General features: G+C 43.2%; 1 protein-coding gene across 4 annotated transcripts in view; it reads left to right on the top strand.

Annotated features, from left to right (window-relative positions):
* RPS6KC1 (ribosomal protein S6 kinase C1) overlaps positions 1 to 17,924 on the top strand; it is a 137,187-nt gene that overhangs the window by 53,842 nt on the left and 65,421 nt on the right. For all 4 annotated transcript variants that reach the window (XM_059717906.1, XM_006268119.4, XM_019483189.2 and 1 more), the window contains one exon: positions 4,850 to 4,971. In XM_059717906.1, coding sequence (XP_059573889.1) covers positions 4,850 to 4,971 — 122 coding nt within the window. The remainder of the gene's footprint in view (positions 1 to 4,849; positions 4,972 to 17,924) is intronic.

Raw genomic sequence — 17,924 nt, 5'->3', positions numbered from 1 at the left:
AAGAGAGACATCCTGAATGAGAAAGAGATACTTGACTGGAACAGTTGATAGTATTCCTCGTATTCCATCTGCTACCTTTTTTGTATCTATTCTGTAGAAATGCTTCTTGCTCTTATGTATATTTTCATCACTTGACCACAGGAAAAGGAATAGGGTGAAGTAAAGATGTCCCAGGTGGCATGCTAACTTTGAGATTCATGCTTTTACTGTATGTTGGAACCTCAAGAAAATTGGAATGTTGTTGGGAATTTTAATTTTAGTGAATATGTCAAAGCTGAATAGTCCTTAAATATAAAATTAAAAGAACAGTTGCTAGATATCGGTTTAATATCCTATATTTACTGGCTACCGTTAATTGGTTGAGGGTGGTCTGGTCAGCCTTTCCAACATCCATTTTCATTTTAAGAAATGTTTTATTTCTTTGAAATATACCAAGCTTTTGGAAAATGAGAGAGCAGCCTATGCCTGCTTGTGTAGATGGAGGCTTGTATGTGTGGCAAAGTAGCTGTAGAGTTTTTATATTCTGTTTGCAGTAACAGTAAACAGAGCATCTAAAATAACCACTTGCACATTGCAACAAACACATCATCATTTGCTTAAAAAGAGTTATAATTACAGTTGACGAAGCATGGACACCATAAAAAATGCATTAGTTTGGCTTGACACATTAATTACCTGTTTTTGCAGATGTTTTTATATATTGTTGTATGAACAGTTTACAAAATAATTACAGGAAAGTCATATGGAAAATAAACTAAGTGGGTGGTTTCTCGCCTTAATATTTTCATTCATGTGAATCTGCGTGAGGCACAGCTGCTCTATAGCAAAGGCAGGGGGAGAGAGAGAGAGATTGAGATGAGGAATCTCGAAGGGTTTTTATTTGAAGGTCTCTGTCATCAGCATTACCACACTCTTATATCTTGCTTTAGCAGTGTAGTTTTTAAACATTTAAAATGACATTGCTGATTTAATCTCCATGATCAGGGGGGAAAAAGCTTTGATCCTGATCAGACGAAAATCTTCTAGTATGTAGGAAAGAACCTAAATGAAAAATCAATATTAGTTTTAAGCAGGATAAGCTTGTATGCGCAGTTGTGAAGATTCATCAAAGGCTTTGACACAGCTAAATATTTCCTGTTTTTATGGTTTAAAAAGTATTCTTTCCAAGGTGTAAATAATCATAGAAAAAGATATATATGGGATGAAGACATTGTAAGCTCTCCAAATGATTGTATCTGGGAATATGCTGGAACCATTAAAAAACAAAACAACCTCTCACCCCCCCACTTTTATTAAAAAAAATTTTGTCCACTTTTTTTTTTAAATGTGTATTTTGGATGACTTGAATATCCCTTTATTCCTCTAACATACAGATATAACCTCCTTGCATTTCTTCGGCATTTATGAATATGTATTGCTGTTTAAAAATCTGAAATATAAGGGTTTTTACTAGTATCCTGTTAAATTATGTAAGAAATGAGAGACTGGGGTAAATGCAGAAGACTGAATTTGGCTTATCGGATAATTTATCATCACTTGCCATCCTCTAAGTGATTTGCTCAGGGTTTTTAAATGGCTTTTTTTTTTTTTAAGTAAAATATCTTTAGTATTTGGTGGCTGACTTTTTTTTCCCCATTGCAGTATACATGTCTAAGGCCAAGAAATGTTAGTATTTAAAAGATAAATTGAGATGGGATGTAGCTAGTATTTTTTTTTAAATTGCTCTTGGCCAAACTAATACAATGGAAACAAAACTTTACTTCCACAAACTAAGTTATTCTTCTAAGTATACCTTGTGTTAAAGTGCTTAGAGCTGGAACTGGCAAGGAAGTAATGAGTTCTGGTCTGTCAGTCCGTAGTGAGATGTGAAACTTTTTTAATAGAAATTTTTGCAAATAAAGTCCTTTCTGTTGTGGCTAAAGATCTTAATGAGTGAACATCTTTCCTCTCCTCTCCTAACTCTTTAAGATTTAGTGTCTGATAGCCACCCTCTCTCTCTCTCATGTGCTCTCTCTTAGTGAAGTTAATCTCTAATGAAAATGGAGAAAACAGAGAGACCTGAAAAGGGACATCCTGTCTCATGTCTAATTACTCAAAAATTACTGAAGCATAGGAAAAATAGCTGAAGAGTGATAACTTTCCACATTAAAAAATTTAACTGACAGTTAGCAATAATTTGACCTTTTTAATGATAGCTCTAAACTCAGTGCTTTGCTGAATTGCTAGATGCCATACTAGTTAGTTTCAAGAAAATGTTGGCTGAAGAGAAATTAAATAGGAAGGACAGCTCATTTGTCTTCCATTGAGTGACCAGGTCTTGCTGGAAATTTTAGGGACTCCAATGAAGCAACTCTAAAATTTGTACAAAGCCAAGTTTTCTGCCTTAGAAAAACTAAATGTATGGCAGAAGTGACAGGGTTGGAACTAAATTCTAAGAAATTAGAAAGTACTCTGTTTTGCATTTTTTTTACAGACTGTCTGTAATTACAGTTTGCATTAGATTTTTTCAAAGCCCGAGTTTCCAACAGTGCACATTTTACTTTTCTTTTGTGTGGGACAGACTATTTTGACAGTGTGGTCTGGAAATTTTTTTACAAGGCTCCTCTGAAGCAGATGCTGATATGAAAGATGTTGAAGCTGCTGGTAATAGCTAGGCACGCTGTGTTCTTTTACAGGTCCGCTCTTTATCTTCTGGTGCTTGGGAAAGGACTTGAATTTTCATCTCCTTATCATTGACTCCTTTTGGGGAGCTCCATCTTGTCATTGATTGCCTAATTAATTTTTTCCTCTCCCCATTTAATAGCTTATAAATCCTTACTGTATTTTTGACATAGCAGTTGCACCAGGCTTGTGGTTCTGCTGTATTGCTTGGAGTCGAGGTGAGTAGATGGCAGTCCTTAGCCTGATGGAGGGTGGCTTCATCCAGGAGCAAGGAGACTGTGAATTAGAATCTCATCACTGAGCATCCCTTCATCAGGAGATGAGCACATGTTTCCTGCTGCCCCCCCTCAAGTCACTTCTATTATCGCTTGTGATAAAACCTCTAATAGCATAGACTTAACTCCCCTTTCTAGCCACTGTTGCCTCTCAGGATGTCTGTGAGCCATTATTTGGAAGAGAGGGAAATACTTCAGAAGGCCAAAGTGACTAGAGCTAGAAAATAGAAACTTAATGTGTGAAATGGGCCTTATTGAACTCGGTGTTCCAGGAGTTCTGGTGGAAAAATTGCTTTGGGTTAGGGGTATGATCCATTGGAAAAGATTCACAACAGTTCATTTTACAGTTTTCTCATGGCTAAGGTATACACCTAGTGAAGGCTGTTCTTTTTGTGGTTAACTTGGTGGCACAGTAAAAAGGTGCCTTTGAGCCCATGTCTCAGTCACTGTGTATCCCCATAAGGAGAATGGTGAATGAACCAGAGGATTGCTTTTGGTATGGGCAATTATTCACTATTTGTGAGGCAAGTCTCCTTCCGTGGACTTCCTAAAGACGTACAGACCATGTAGAATTATAATTATCATTATTCTATAACTGTTATGGAATAAGAATGAATATATACACACACACACACACACAATTAGTATTTGGTCCGCCTACCAAATTTTTAGCTTTTTCTTTTTTACCATTTTTCTTTTCTGGTTTTCCAGCCTGTAAACAGTCTTAGAAGACAGCCAAAAGACCCCCCCAAACCAACCCCAAAACAACACTTTATTTTACTAGCATTTATTAGGCGTGAAGATTTGATTACTTGTCAGAGCTCAGGCTTATGAACAGTGCTGGATTGCCAGCACTGTGGCCTGTGGTCCTCTGTTTAGTCACAAGACCGACACACAGCATAAACAGTAGCTGTGCAAGCCTTTTATTGCCTCAATTATATGATTCAACCCTGATCTGAGAAGTCCATCTCCTGGGCTGAAAGGGCAATTCATTATGAAATCTTGGCCCTTGTTCTGACTTCTGAGACTGTCATTTGTGGTGATGGCTATATTTTTATTTAGCACAGTGTTCTGAACTCTATACTGTAGGAACCAGACTGACAATCATTTTGTCTTCATGTAGGCTAGCAAATGACTCTTGGTCACAACCAAATAGGTCTGAATTCAGATTAGTGATGTAGGGCCTGCTAATTATCTGCTGCTCATCATCCTAGCATGCGAATGTCTGAACAGAAAAGTGAAATCTCATATCAAGTCTTTGAGTTATCCTGGCCTTATTTTAGGATGTGTGTGTAGGCAGTAACATACATGAGATACATGCACACATTGACCGCGTTGGGAAAGATAAATCTTAAGACCAAGTGCTTTCAACCAGGTAAAGTATTTTGAAATACTTGTTTTTTCATGTACTACTTCTATTTTGAAATACTTGTTTCTAAGTTGAAAAGGAAGGTTGTAAACAGCAGCAAAAAGCTGCAAGTGAGAGCTCTCCCTTTCACTTGTTGCTGTATGTTGGCTAATTGGAGCATTTTTGACCTTTCTTTCTTTGACGTGTAGGTTAGGTTGATAGAAATAAGCAAGTTTTTTGCCACCACCTTTTAATAAGCAGTCGTTTATACCAAATCTTTGCTACTTTCATTTTCATGGGTACAAAGTCCATTTCAGTTGTTTGTTTCATTTCTTGCTTTGGTTTCCATAGGAATTAATTCCAGACTGGGAAACTAAGGTAAGAGATTTTAAGTATTTGAGTACGTAACAAGGCTTAAATGGAATCTTTGCCTAAATCTCAGAACATAAAACCTAAAAGGAAGTGTATTGTTGGCTTGTCTGAATCCAAAGTACCCAAGATGCAGGCAACCCAAATATTTGTACACCTTTATTAAAGAGTAACAGCCTTCTGTTTTTCAATCTAGGTGAATCAAGCCCAACACGTCGAGAAGCAGTGAAAAGGAAGACTGCAGAATATCTAATGCGTGCTGAAAAAATTTCCACCCTCTACCAAAAATCCTCAACTGAAGATGGATCCCTTTCTGTGGTAGGCTTTGATTTAATTTATCTGAAACTATCTCTGCAAGACTGAATTTCTTAAAATAGGGTATAATTCTCATCAACTTAAAATAGTTTGGCCTCACTTGTTATAGTTTTAAAAGAAAAGTGTCTGTTCTTTGCAGCCTCTTGGTGATTCATTTTATGTTTTGTAATTTACACAGTGCACTTGGCTTGTAAAAAGCGAGTGGGATTTTCATAGTCTTTCATCATTTGCTATACTTAGTGGCTGTAAATGATATTTTAACAATATTAAAATATTCAGAAATCTACAAAATATTGAATTAAAAAATCCTGTCCCCATCAGCAGATTACCTGATCATCCTGTGAGTGCAGGGGCTATTAGCTTCATCAGCTCACTGTGAACTAATGTGTCTGAAATGAGTTGGACTGTTACTTCCCACATGTCTCATGATTATGCTTGGGTATTCAGTGTTCTAACTCTGTTACATTTCTTTTTGAGGGGTGAAGTAAGTACTCTCATTTCTTTAAGCAAATTTTACTTGAGCAAAAAAAAAATCATGTTCCAAGACATCCTAAAGGAATTTCTGTGTTGCCTTCCCAGTCAGTTCCTTTGGTACTTACCTGGTTAGATGTTTGCTGCCAGCAGACTAAACTGAGAGATTGTCAATGACTGACGGCTCTCATGCTGGAAACATAAAAGTTCCAAACATCTTGTCTGTCTATATTTATATCAAATAAGGATAAAAAAGGGCATAAGACTTTCATCTTATTTTTGCACAGTCCTACGAGTGGTTTAAGGAGACATTGCTATTTAAAAAGCAAAGCCATATAAAATCAGGTAAAATTATGCTACTTAGTTGAAAGTAAATTAAAAAAAAATCAAATAATTAGTTTGATGGAAAACTCCTTCTACAGTACAAGTCCACACATTAAAAAAATTTTTTTTTTCATCTTATTCATCTTATTTCTTTTAAATATTTTTAATTTTAAGTATAAAAAAAACCCAAACTTTTTGTGAACATCTGCAAATTAGAATCATATAACCATAGAAAACTACGGTTGGAAGGGATCTCAGGAAGTCATCTAGTCTTAACTCCTGCGCAAAGCAGGACCAGCCTCAACTAGATCATCCCAGCCAAGGCTTTGTCTATCTGGGTCTTAAAAACCTCCAAGGATAGAGAGTCTATCACTTCTCTGGGTAACCTGTTCCAGTGCTTTACAACCCTCTTAGTAAGGAAATTTTTCCTAATATCTAATATAAACTTCTCTTGCTGCAACTTGAGCCCATTGCTCCTTATTCTGTCATCTGCCACCACTAAGAACAGTCTAGCGCCATCCTCTTTGTAACCAGCCTTCAGGCAGTTGAAGGTTGCTCTTCAATCCCCTCTCAGTCTTCTCTCCTCCAGACTAAATAAACCCAGTTCCTTCAGCCTCTCCTCAGAAGTCATGTCCCCCAGCCTCCTCACCATCTTTGTTGCCCTCCGCTGGACTCTCTCCAATTTATCTACCACCTTTCTGTAGTGGGGGTCCAAAACTGAACACAGTACTCCAGATGTGGCCTCACAAGTGCAGATTAGAGGGGAATAATCGCTTCCCTTAATCTGTTGGTAATGTTCCTACTACTTGCTGCTGCTGTGATTACATTGGAACATTTTATTACTGTAGTCTATTACCTACACGTGCATAGGGATGCACCATTTTGAGCCAGGAGGTAACAAGGGGAAACAGTTTGAATTCTAGTTGGTTGCTTTTCATTCTGTCAAATACATTTGGAAGTGGGGAAAAATCTTTATTGAACGCAAATCCAGTATTTTTGGAAATTGAACAGAAAAATGATATGAACAACCTATTTTTTTAGCAAAAACTATGGTTGAACAAATGGACTTTAAAGGTCAGCGCATTGTCTGTATTCTATTGTATTGATTATTGTATAGCAAGGGACAAATTCCTCATTTGCAGATCAAAAGATAAGTGGGTTACCATTGAAGAAAATAGGGAGATAATAGCTCAACACACATTTACTCCTTGATGAAACTCAAAATTGACGAGCCAGGAAAAGCCTAGTGAGCAAATTCAGCTCTTAGTTTAATCTCCTTACTTTGTAGCACAGGCTTTGTGTCCATCTAGTGGTACTATTGTTACAATATCTCTGGATTTATTTTAATTAGTTTTTTTCTGTCTCTTTCCTACTCCTTTGCTACATAAATTTTGCTTTTTTTGAGATCCCTGGGATTACTTGAATGGATTGTTACACTAGTGCAAACAGTTTCAGGTGTCTGTAGAGGACGAACTGACTTCTGACCTTATAAGCAGAAATGGGAGTATGGTGGCAGTTTAGGCACTCACAGAAATGGTGCTGTGAAGAAAGGCATAATTCTGGGCACAAAGAGAATGGGGGCATTGGTTACACACTTGTACCTGAAAATAAATAGGTATTGAGGTATGGTGGCTAAGCTGCTTCTCTGATGGTATTGTAAGCACGAATCTTATAAGAATAGTGGCAGATATCACCAAGTGTTGGTATGCTTCGCATTTGACATGTTGTGGAAATAAAGTTTGCTTGGATGAAGGGTGTTACTGTTGATAGGGTCTGCTGGCTGGGCTCTGAGTCTCATTCATCCTTTTCATTCTAGATCTCTGATCAGCTTGAACTTGTCTACATAGTGTGTTGTTTTCTTGAAGCACAGGTTATATGCACTGAAATGTTCTGCACCCATGAGGTGCATTTCTTTGGGCATATAAAGTGGTGGGATTCTGTGCCTGTTTTAAAGTGTAGTAAGTTAGCATGGAGTAATGTCTCTGGTGCACATTTCTATTGCATTCTAGCTTGATTTTCCTTTAGTTAACACCCATTGCTGCTGCTTGTCATGGTATGAGCAAACTATTCATAGATGTATCTTCTACAGCTCTGGGTCATGTTGGCAGACTGACACCTATTGAAATGCTGCCATGCAGGTGCATTGGGGCACTTGTATCTGCACACTTCTGGAGTGGGCATCCACTCCCGATAGCTGGTATTATTGTAGTGTAGTACTGTACCATACACCCAACTTGAGCTATGAAAAGATATTGGATCTCCTTCCTTTCTGGAAAGACTACCCATTGAAACAACAATGCGTGCAAAACTTGTTAAAGAGATGGCCTGACTGAGGAGAGCCAGATCACAGCAAGGAGCAAAAATCAGCTTGTTCAAAAAGCAGTGACAAAAACTGGACCTTGGGCAGTACTTTTTCCACCTATCCATATTATGATGAGCTGAACAGGATGCCACCATAAAGCAGTGTTTTATTGCAGACAGCATAGGGACAGTGATGACTTTGACTATCACTCTGAGGAAGTGATTTTGTCTGTAGGACAGGATCTCTTTATAGTGGGAGAGCCCAAGTCGGACCAAGAGGATGCTGGTGTAGATTCCAGCCTGACAGTCCCAGAGAGGTAAGTTTCTTTCTTGTGACATAATCCAATAAATTTTAAAATAAACAAGCAGCCTTCAGCACTATGATATTCTTGTAATGTAGTCTTTTTCCCCTGGGTGCCTGATAATGCTGCCTCATTGGATAAATGGGAGCTGGTAGCATTTCTGAGCTCTGCCCTCCCCCTTTGCATGCTCAAAATGGCAACCACACTTCACTTGTGAATTCTGAAGTCCTTTGTCCTTGGAGAGACCGTGTCTTCCTGTAAACTCCCTTGCCCCTCTCCCTTTCTTGGCTCTGAGCTGGCTGACTGCCACAGCAACTTCTTTTATCCCCTGTGTCCTTAGAAGGGGAGCATAGTTAAATAAGTCATGCTGTGAGGATTTAAAAAAATTCTTTCAACCACTCTGATTCCCCTGCTTCTGTTTCTTAGTCCAGTTTCCTTTGGCCCACTGCAGCAGTCCACATCTTCCTAAGGCCCCTGCTATGTTGCATATATTACGCAATTAACTGGTTAATCACGCAATAAATTCAGACTGGCCACATGTGCAAAGTAAGACCAGCCTGAAGTACAAAGTAATTGCACAACTAACTGGTTAATTGCACAATAAATTTAAACCAGCCACATGTGTGAAGTAATTAACCACACCATAAAAATAACTATCCAGCTATAAAAAAGAGCCAACCAGCTACAAAGTTAGGGATTGAAAATGTGTAACAACTCTATAGCTGGTTTCTATCCTGCTTCAATTTTGAACTTGTAGTGGGGCCCTGACATACTGATGGTGGCAAACTCATGGCCACTTTCTCCCCAGACTCTAAGGTTGAGCCCAGACTAGCCCGCACGTTCCTCTCGTGGCATCTCAAAGCAGTTTGAGATGCCACAGTAGGCATCCTGGGAACAAAAAAAACCTTCCCCGCAATGCATATTTGCAGCACTGACTCTAAATTTGATACCTGGAAATCCAGGTATCAAAAAAAAACCCAAGGAAGAAAAGCAGGGCAGGTGGGTCCTCCAGAGACACTCTGGTATCCAGCCACTCTATGGTGCTTCTGTTTCCCCAGCATGCACCCTTTGCATGCAAGGCAAACAGAAGCAGGGCAAGGCTGTGGTGGGACCTGGCCCAGGTGCTATCCCAGGTAAGCAGGGATGGGGGTGGGACGGCTGTGTGGTTTCTGAGGGGGGAGGGGGTTGTGGGTGTGGGGTGTGTGGGGAGTGGTGGGGGAGGTGTGCAGTGGGGATGTGGGGTTTGTGGAGGGGCTGCCACACTCCCGCACCCTCACCTCCTGTGGCATCAGCTGAGCCGTGCCATCAGCAGCACTGCCAGACTCATGGACTATGTGGGGAGAATGGGCCCAGTGGGAACCGACCCAACCCGGCCTGGCATGGCCCGCTAGCATGCCTGTGGATAGGCCTAGAACACACGGCACCTGTCCAAAGGTGCATGGTAGCTGAGTGGGTTGGGTCATGTCGGGCCGGGCTGGGCCAGACCCGCTCTCCATGAAGGTCAGGCGGCAATGTGCCATGGCCCATTATAGGCACAGCCACATGGCTGTGCATTGCCACCTGACCCTCATGGAGCTAGCTTGTGCTTTTGGACAGGAGCCACACGTCCGGGGCCTGTCCAAAGGTGTGCTAATGAGCCAGATCGGGTCCGGCTGGGCCCCTTCTCCCTCCATAGAGCGCAGGTCTGGCAGCACTGCCACTGGCATGGCTTGGCTGGCACTGCAGGGGGTGGGGGTGGGGGGTGGGCATGTGGCAACCCACCCCCACAAACCCCACATCCACCCCATACCCACTCACACGCCCAACACAACCCTCTTCCTGCAACCCCCCCACACTCCTTCTGCAAACCCTACACCATCCCAGTACCCACCCACATCTCCCCATATCCCTCCATGTCCACCCACACCTCTTCCCATCCCGCTCCTACAAACCTCACATCCCCCCATCACACACCCAGTGTGCCCAGCTGCCAGACAGGATGAGACCTGCTAGCAGGAGCTGTGGCTGCGGGGTAGCTGTCCCCATATCCTGGTTAGTAAAGGAGTCAGGGAGAGCTCTAATTTTTCTGATAAGGAAGTCAAAAGCAAACATCAAAGCATATAGATATTTAGAATTTATTTTATAATGATAGAGACACTGGTAGGCTTCCAGATTGTTTTAAAATTGTAAATAGATCAATAAAACATTATCCAACTGAAATAAATATATATAAACAAAAGACCATATGCGTGTATGTGTGTGTGGTCTTTTGTTTTAATTGTGCAAGAACATGGATTTTGGAGTATTTTACAGAGTGAATTTGGGATTTATTTATCAAAGAATTTGGAGTTTTTAAATAGGGGACACAAGGATTGCTGCTAGTGAGGCAAGTGGCAGGACCCAGACAGAGGAGCCTGCTCAGGGCTGGCAGCCAGGGCCCAGCTAGAGGGCATATGAAGTGGCTGACCTCCTGGCCATTTGGGGCCAGGAGGACATACTTAGACAGTTCAAAGCAGACCACCATGCTGAGAACATCTTCTGGTCAATAGCTGCTCAGATGGCAGGGTGGGGACACACATGGCATCAGTACCACACAAAAGGCCTATTGTTCAGCCATGTCCCGCTGGCAGCTGGCACAGAGGTGCAGATGCCTCTGCTGCGGCCGTGCGGTCCTCGTCTGGGTCTGGCAGGTGTGCAGCCTTGGGGGCCACATGCTGTCGCAGGTGGCAGTAGGTCATATCCAGGTAGCAGCCCCTATTGCCAGACTGCTGCAGTGGGTAGAGGGCGCAGGGAACTCGCAGTTAGGGCTTTCAGCAGTCCAGCTGGCACAAGGGGCTAGTGTCCCCAGATACCAGTTGGCCAGACCCTAGAAGCTTCTGTCTATTTGTTGACTTAAAGTACCATGGGCCCTAAGGCCCACCTGGCTAACTAATGCCCCCTGCTGTGTGGGGCTCATGGGTGAAAGATACAACAGAATTCTTGGGACAACAAAAGCAAAAAACAGGACAGGCGTGACGTGAGGGTCAAAGGGTCAAAACTTGAGAATGAGTGTTCCTGAGGGGCACATTGAGCAGAGCCCCCTGGGCTGTGCCCACCAGTCCTCAAAGGCATCCAAGGAGCCTGTCATTTTTGGACACTGCCCAGTGGTGCTCCTCTCAGAGGCGTGTGCGGACCAGTGAGAGGAAAGTGGCCCCGTAGTGCCTGGGTACCTTCTCAGCCAGAGCCTCTTTCCTGATCATGTACAAGGGCCAGGAGGAGGTTGCCCAGGAGGTCCCAGGACTTGGTGGGGCCATGCATGAGGTGTCCAAAAATAAAAAGGTGGGGGATAAAGTTAATCCAGACCTTCAGGAGGAAGTTTCGGAAGTCGAGATGGAGGGGATATAGCCTGGCACACTTGAGGGTCATGTGTGCCAGGGTCTCCCTCTGTGAAGGGGCAGGAGACCCAGGTATTGGTAAAGCTTGCCAATGGATGAGCCACCAGCTAAGGTCCCCAGTGGCTCATGGGATGAGGGAAGAGTACAGGCTCAGCCACTGGGGCATCCCAAATACGCTGTCACCGAGCTCCCCAGAAGCTCCTGTCTATTTGTATCTTCCAAGTTAATGTGGGCCTTAAGGCCCACCCAGCTAACTAATAGCCCCTACTGTGTGGGACTGTAACAGGGGGCATGCTTGGGGCTCGATCTCTTGCCTGCCTTCCCACCTGTTTTTCGGCCAACCACTCAGCTTCTCACCTGCCATGCCTTGATGATATATAATTATGATCTTAATTACGTGGAAGGCTGCCCATTTCTTGCCCTGATGCCAGGGGGTGCTACCTGCGGCTCCATTCCTCCCCTACACCGCAGCCCAAGCCTCACAGATGGCATCCACAGATGTTAACCTTACTGGCCCCACACTGGGCCCCAGAATCCTCCCTGGGTCCGCCTTCTTGGCCCTACCATGGGGTAACCCACCTGGTTGTGGGAGCTGGGGTTAAGGTGCCCCGACCCGCCTTTCACCAGGGTGGTAACTGGCCTGGTATTTCCTGGGGACTCCTGCACCACTGGGAGCCCCACCAGGCCACCCACTCCTGGCAGGGTGCAGTTTTAAATCATGCCCAGGACCAGGAGCCTCCAAAGCATCCCTTTAAGCTCTTGCCTTTACCTCCAGGATGTTGCATGCAGCCTTGCAGCCAGGCAGTGTTTTTGCCTGGCCTGTCAGCAGCAAACTGCTGTGTTTATATGGGTGGCCAGAGATCTAAAATGGCCGCCGCAATCAAGCACCTGCTGGCTGCTTGGCTCAGCCCTTAAAGTGGCAGGCACCAACAGTGCCCTGCCACAGGGACCAAAGGGTGAAATATGCAACTAAATTATTATTTTATGGGACATCAAAGGCAAAAACCAGGGTAGGAGTGTTGTGTGGGTCAAAGGATCAAAATGTGAAAATAAGTGCTCCTGAGGGGGACACTGAGCAGAGCCCCATGGGCTGTACCCACTGGTCTTCAAAGGCATCCAAGGAGCTGGTGGACACTGCCCACTGGCACTCTGCCTGGAAACATGCACAGATGAGTGAAGGGAATGCAGCCTCGCAGTCCCTGGGCACTTTCCCAGCCAGAGGTTCCTTCCTGGTCAAGTACAGGGCCCACTTGCCCCAAGCTAGGAGGAGGTTGACCAGGAGGTCCTGGGACTTGGTAGGGCTGCAGATGGGGTGTCCAAAAATAAAAAGGTGTGGGGTGAAGTTCAACCAGAACCTCAGGAGGAGGTTCTGGAGGTGGAGGGGCTGTAGCCTGGCGCACTCGAGAGTTATGTGTGTCAGGATCTACCTCTGCCTGCAGAAGGGGCAGGAGACCAGGGTGTCTGTGAAGCTTGTCACATACACGCCTATGGCAACGGCTCCACGGAGGAGCCACCAGCTGAAGTCCCCAGTGGCTCATGGGATGAGAGTGGAGTACAGGCTTAGCCACTGGGGTGCCCCAGAAGCTCCTGTGTGCAGCTAGCCCTGAGCTGCTTGCCAGGGCAGCTTTTTACATTGCTGGGGCCAGCACAGGTACTGGCCCCAGGCTCTAGCTCCCTGGCTGCAGATCTGGGAGTAGCTGGGCAGGGTCATTTTGCCTCAAGTGGCACAATTTGCCCCACACCAAAGTGCATGTCTAGGCACATGCACTGAGGGCAAAATTCACAGCACAAATTTGTGCCTCTCCTATTTGAGCTGCTGTACGTGCACGTGCCTGCCTGTGTGGATGCGCCCTAAGTGTTTTAGTGCTCTAACAACAGGAATCGTTTAAATCAGTGTTTCATTCATATTTTGCTCAATGCTCTCAGTGAGTTAACATCACTCAGCATTGTATAAGAACACTGATACCTTAGCACCTCATAACTTTACCAGGGTATGTTCCTAACCCCATTGGGTATACTTCACAGTCCTGCATCATAGTGTGTTAAGAACTGTTGAATAACGTTTTGTCTAGGTATGTTTTGTGGCACAAAGCATAGCATCCAAACTGTAAATAAACTTTATTTAGGATGCACATGAAAATGAATAGAAGCACCAATAAGGTGAGAGGCAGAGGACACTGTTATCCCCTAAGGTTCCAGATAGTCATTGTAAAACTCCATTTATTTTTCAGTGGCCTTTGTGCTTGTCTGCAGGGGAAGCGAAACAGGATAAAGTACAGAAAGGGCTTGATTACAGCTCTAACATTAGAAAGCAGAGCTGTCTAATTTATTTTTCCAGCATACGTAGCTGTGGCCACTCAATCCATCAGAACCTCACAAGGGACGAATAGTAGCAATGCATACTTTACTGGACTTTTCTTTGCCTTAGACCAGCATGTTTTCTGCTTCCTTGTCATATGACGTTCTCAGTGACATGCTTTCCAATATAAGGACTGCCTGCTGAAGCAGTGTGCAATTACCAGCCTGCCCTGCGTGTCTCCCTGGAAGTTGTGCACCAACCAGCCCCAGCAATATGCAAAGCAAATGGTGACTGTCAGAACTTCATAACAGGCTCCCATAATAAACATCACAGATCAGAGTATTGTTGCAGAAGAAGACCAAGCTGAGACACAAAAACCATCTCCACCATCTTCTTGGATTGGGAAGAAGCTATGGAACATCTCAGTTTTGAGGGAGAGAAATTAATCTTGGATGCTGTGGAAACTGAACAAAGTTTCCACAGTCTACATTAATAACTGCTTGTTACTTTTATTGCCTTTAACAGAAACAGCTCCAAAGCTGATGTTGTGGCCCTTAAGGACAGGAGCTGTATCAACCTCTCAGTACCTGATAGATCTGAGTGGGGAAGAAGATAGGAGGAGAATGCTCAGCTGTGTGGGAGAAGCGGGGACAGATGGTTCAGGAATGGATGAAGTTGCTCAAGGTTGAGATGGAAAAGGATGGTGAACTTGGTCAGCAGAATCCTTACCTTGAACTGAGAGCTAATTCAACAGACTAACACTTCTGCTGGAAAGTATCCTTCTACCTCTCTTCCTCCTTTGGCACAGTACAAGAGTCATGAGCATAACTCTGTATACTGGGAATAGCATTGGCTATGAGGACACCCAGCTACAGCTCGGCATAAGAGCCTAGCACAGGGCGTTAAGAACAGTGGTTTCAGGGAGCTCACCTAAAAGTCCTCAAGGCTGAGTGGGGGTTCTGGTCTACTCTTCTTGCTTTCAGATTATCAAGGCAGAGAGTGCTAGTGATGCCTGGCTGTGATCTGCAAAGCCCAATGAGTGTGTCATATTTTTTGACAACACCTGTGGTCTTGAACTTTGCTGATATTGGGATTTAATTTAACTGTTTTTATGAGTTTTGGTTTTGGTTTGCACTTTCTCACAGTTTATTACATTACAAATTGCTGTTTGGAATTTTATGAAAATAAAGAATGCTTTTTTAACCTGATGTTGTTTTTTATAAGAGGTCCATGTAGCTCAGACTTCATAATTTTCACAAATTTTCATGCTCCCTGAAATACTCTATGAGTCCCTGTCTTTTGATTTAACAGATATTTGTGCAACAGTGTGCATTTATAACATAAGGCAGCATTACAGCTTCTGGTCTAGTCATGAGCTGATGCAGTATTGTGAATGCCACTCCTTTCATCCTGCAGCCACTTAGTTGATAAATGGGTGTTAGAAAGTTGCTATTTAACTGACTAGTAAAAGGCTTCATCAGTAGGGAAGTAGAGAATTATCTGGGCCATGATGAAGAATGTCAAAACCATTAATGTCTGTAGTTGTAGCTGTGGGAGTAAATCATTCTGTTCTTTTTTTTCCCTTTTTAAAATTAAATTATGTGTGGGTTCCAAAAGAACTGAGTATCACCAGCCTTTTCAGACTGCACTGCATTAAGTTGGTGAACCTGCTAAAATGATCAACCAGGCATTGGGGCACAGTGGAGAAATACTAGTTTCTATTTATGAACTACTCTGGCACATGGGGCAAAGAATAGCTGTACAGGTTCCAGAAATTGCCCCAGTATAATTTAGGGGCCCATGTGCTTGCAAAGCATCAGTAACCTCCTGAGCATTGGTAAGAACATGTGCCAACTGTACCTTCTTAGTCACACAGCATATCTCCTTTACAGCAGATCCCACAGGAGATCTGCCCAAGCCCAATCAATCAGTCAGCTACTGACCCATGTCAAGTAGGGGTGGTGAGCTTGAAGACCATGATTCCCATACACTTTTGAGTGGTTAGGGGAACTTGCATGTTTTGTTGCTGCTGCTGCATCTTTGGGTGACCTCTTTACCAATCTCCAGAACAGTGCTTTGAATCATCCTGAAATTCTGCAGCCATTACTGAACAGGCTCCTAGGTGTGCTGTGCTATCTTCCCTACCAGTCTTTGTTTTGTGAGTCCAGAAACAGTGCTGTCATGAATGAAGGTGATCCAAGAAAAGTTCCTCCAAAAGCAGCTGGTTTATATCCTCCCACAGCTGCTGGCTGAGTTGCTTCTGGTACTGATGCCAAAGAAGCTCAGTAGCCAGGCATCTGACTTACAAAGCTGAAGGCACCCAAAGGCAAGATGTCAAATATGCTGCCGCAAGTTGCTGCATATTTGTGATGACCAGAATGCCAAAAAGGGCAGCAGCTTGCCAAGCAGTGGTGGATTGTGGGGTGGTGACAGAGTCAGCTTGAGACTTTTTGAGTTTGACCCTTAAGTCCCTTTAATTCCTGTTGGTTCCAGCTGGCTTTTGCTATGCAAACCACAGTGCACTATGGGAAAAATCCCACAATGCATAGGACTCAGCAGTAAGACAAATGGTCATGCTGACTGTTTTAATACAAAGTTTCACTGTGTGAAAACAATGATTTTGGAGGTTCATAGGAGGCAGCTGGTCAGGGGACACAGCTGTCACCTAACAATATAATTTACAACAGTTAGTATACCATGGCTCAGTGCAAATTAACCTTCCCTATGTAGGCAAGCCTTCAGTTTTCTCTTCCTTCCTATTAGCTATTGTGTTCTATCTGGCTGGCTGGTTGGCTTCTTTTGAAGTTAATCTTCCCAGTACTGATTCTTGAAAGGCATGTGATTGGAGTTTTCTTCCATTTGTTCAGAGGAAGAGTTGTAATTTAGGCTGCTCCACAAGGTACCACGACATTAGCTCTGAGAACTGGTAGTTCAGTGGTAACTTGGCTTCCAACCTAGGTAGCTCCACACAACAGAATCTGAGGCCACACCCAATATTGAGCTCAACTAGGAAGCTTTGTTAATAGTAAAACCTGAAGTATGATACAAAGCAAAAATGAAACGTGACATGAAAGATGGCAAGGCTGTTGGGAGCTGGAATGGGTGGAAGTGCCTGTGTAAGTTTTTCTAAGGTTGCAAAGATTAATACACAGCAGTGGTTTACTTTGAACAGTAGTACTGCAAATGACCACATCCATATGAAAGAGGTATTGGAAAATTCATATCACATGATTTCAGGGATCTTAGACCAGGGGTGCTCAACCTATGGAGCCTTGCAAAATTTGGCAGTGGGGGAAATGAAGGCAGTTAATACAGTCAGTCCTCGGCAACGTTTTGCACTTACAATGTTTATAAATTGACATCCTGTTTCAACTTTATGATGTCAGTTCCAACTTTACAACGCTTGATCCGATGCAACATCATGCCAGTGAACAAGTTCACTGCATCGCTCATCTCCCTGGAGAACATCTGTCCAAACATCCTTAGACACTTTCTTCAAGAAAGCAGACTAGACTCCAGAAAAGCATGTAGCCAAGACTCCTGAGAAGACTCCAGCCAAGAACCCTTCAAAAAGTCCAACCAAGAGCTTTTCAAAAAGTCCAGCAAAGTCACCTCAAAGAAGTCCTTCCAAATCAATATAATTGCTATTTACAATATAAACACATAATGTAGCTATATTACTCATCTATAATTGATCTAGTACAAAATTCTGGGGTATTTTTTGTGAAAATAGGGTATTGGGCCTTGGTTCAGGATCCAATCCCCCATTTATAACATTGTTTCTTATGAAAAAATTGATTCTGACTTACAACGTTTCAACTTGAGATGTGGTTTTCAGTAACAAATTGGGTCATAAGCCCAAGGACTGCCTGTACTGCAGCCCCTCTCGTTGCCAAATTACCAAGC

Source organism: Alligator mississippiensis, chromosome 1 (genome assembly GCF_030867095.1).
Source record: "Alligator mississippiensis isolate rAllMis1 chromosome 1, rAllMis1, whole genome shotgun sequence".
Taxonomy (NCBI): Eukaryota; Metazoa; Chordata; order Crocodylia; family Alligatoridae; genus Alligator; species Alligator mississippiensis.
The sequence above is the reverse complement of the archived record's forward strand: the minus strand, read 5'-3'. Positions and strand labels throughout refer to the sequence as shown.